Here is a 2,002-nt window from a genome sequence, read left to right on the forward strand (position 1 = left end):
TAATCCCAGCTACTTAGGAGGCTGAGGCAGGAGAATTGCCTGAACCCAGGAGGCGGAGGTTGCGGTGAGCCGAGATCGCGCCATTGCACTCCAGCCTGGGTAACAAGAGCAAAACTCCGACTCAAAAATAAATAAATAAATAAATAAATAAATAAAAATAAAAATCAAGATTTGTTAGTAATAATCCTGAAGAGCTAATTTTAATAAAAATAAAAGTTAATACTATCATGTTAATACTATTATCATCTTAAGAAAAAAGATATTTTAAAAATTTATTTGAAAAGTTCATCATAAGGGCTTTATTCATATCTGATTTGTTTACATGAGGACTTCTGAAATTTAATCCTTAAAAACTTCCTGAAGACCGAAAAGCTGAATGATTTATTGTTACTTATGTTAATAAACTTTCCAAGAGAATTTTGTCCTTAAATATGGGTGTTTTGTCATCTATTTCTTGTAGCCTTAACCCAAATCTGGATACATTGTAAATACCTATAAAATATAAAGTAACATAGCTCTAAAAGGGTTAAAATCAAACATAGATGTTATTTGTCTGCACTACCCATAGCACCAAATTCCATTCCCTAGAAGAAACTACTCACAGGTGCACACATTGCTAAATAAAATACATATATCTCTGTCACTTAATAAAAGAATAAAGGGGAATTATTCAATCTCATATACTTCTCCTACCTTCCTCAATCTTCCCGATGTGGCTGTGTTAAAAATTTTGGGGAAATTCATATGTATTTTTTTTAATGACAAATACTTTTCACTTCTTTTTTTTTTTTTTTTTTTTTTTTTTTTTTTTTTTTGTATTTTTAGTAGACATGGGGTCTTACCATTATGGCCAGTCTGGTCTCAAACTCCTGACCTCAGGTGATCTGCCCACCTCAGCCTTACAAAGTGTGAAGATTACAGGTGTGAGCCACTGCACCCAGCCAATTTGTTTGAATTTTTAGATTTAAAATGTTTGAGAGAAGCCTGCTACTTCTAACTCTTAGTAAAACTACTAAATAGTCCTAAATGTTAAAATAACTGAGAGTTTTAATATCACCTTCTAAATATTTAAGTCCTGGGTTTTATCATTAATGTCTTCTGTATAGTCCCAGTATGGGAATATGCTTTTTTAAATTCAAAATCCTTTTAGTGTTAGGGTAGCAGGCAAGTTTTTGTAAATAACAGCAACAAATACAGTGTTTGTCCTTTCCTTTTTAATGGGAAACAAAAGGAAAGTGGACACTTAAGTTATGCCTGTCCGAAAAATATGCTTGGAGAACGTGAGCCGCCAAAGAAGAAAGAAAAAAAGAAAAAAAAGAAAGCTCCTGAACCAGAAGAAGAAATGTATGTATATTACCTTTACTAAATACATTATCAAGTTGCTTTTGTCTTTTTACTATTGGTTGGTTACATTCCAATTTGTTTTTCTTTATTTAAGTGAGGAAGTAGAAGAAAGTGAAGATGAAGGGGAGGATCCTGCTCTTGACAGCCTCAGTCAGGCCATAGCATTCCAGGTATTAAACTGTTCTTTTAAAAGGCATCATGCAATAGCTGACTTGGTTTATAGTCTGTGCTTACTTCATTGATCACCTCATGGCAACCTCTCTTTTTCCGCTTAACCTCGTAAGCTTTGGAAGACAGGCTGTTTCTCTGAAGTACTTAGAGCAGTGTGAATGAAAAGTTCCCACTGGTTCTTCCTAGATTTTAAGGGCCCCACAACACTTAACTATCTTAATCTGTTTTGATTAAAGAAATGACCAGAACTGTTTGCTCAATGTGAATGCAACCCAACAGAAAATATTTTTTTTAGAAATTGCCTAGGATAATTTTGAGTAAGATTGTGAGATGGGACAGAACTCTGGGGAAGGGAGCAGATCTTATTGTTTGCATGGACTAGGAGGGTGGGAAGTAATGGTATTTGTGGTATGTTTTTGCCATGCTTTGAATTAATGAACCGTAAATAATATTAAACAGGTTATTGGTTTTGTTTTTTTTTTTTTTT

The 2,002-nt window shown here is 33.7% G+C and overlaps 1 protein-coding gene across 1 annotated transcript in view; it reads left to right on the forward strand.

Annotated features, from left to right (window-relative positions):
* Positions 1-1,601, forward strand: part of ZCRB1 (zinc finger CCHC-type and RNA binding motif containing 1) — a 17,346-nt gene extending 15,745 nt beyond the window's left edge. The window contains exons 6-7 of the mRNA XM_017530196.2: positions 1,232-1,344; positions 1,439-1,601. Coding sequence (XP_017385685.1) covers positions 1,232-1,344; positions 1,439-1,586 — 261 coding nt within the window. The 3' untranslated portion in view covers positions 1,587-1,601. The remainder of the gene's footprint in view (positions 1-1,231; positions 1,345-1,438) is intronic.
* Positions 1,602-2,002: the final 401 nt, after the last annotated feature.

Source organism: Cebus imitator, unplaced genomic scaffold (genome assembly GCF_001604975.1).
Source record: "Cebus imitator isolate Cc_AM_T3 unplaced genomic scaffold, Cebus_imitator-1.0 Scaffold2, whole genome shotgun sequence".
NCBI classification, from domain to species: domain Eukaryota; kingdom Metazoa; phylum Chordata; class Mammalia; order Primates; family Cebidae; genus Cebus; species Cebus imitator.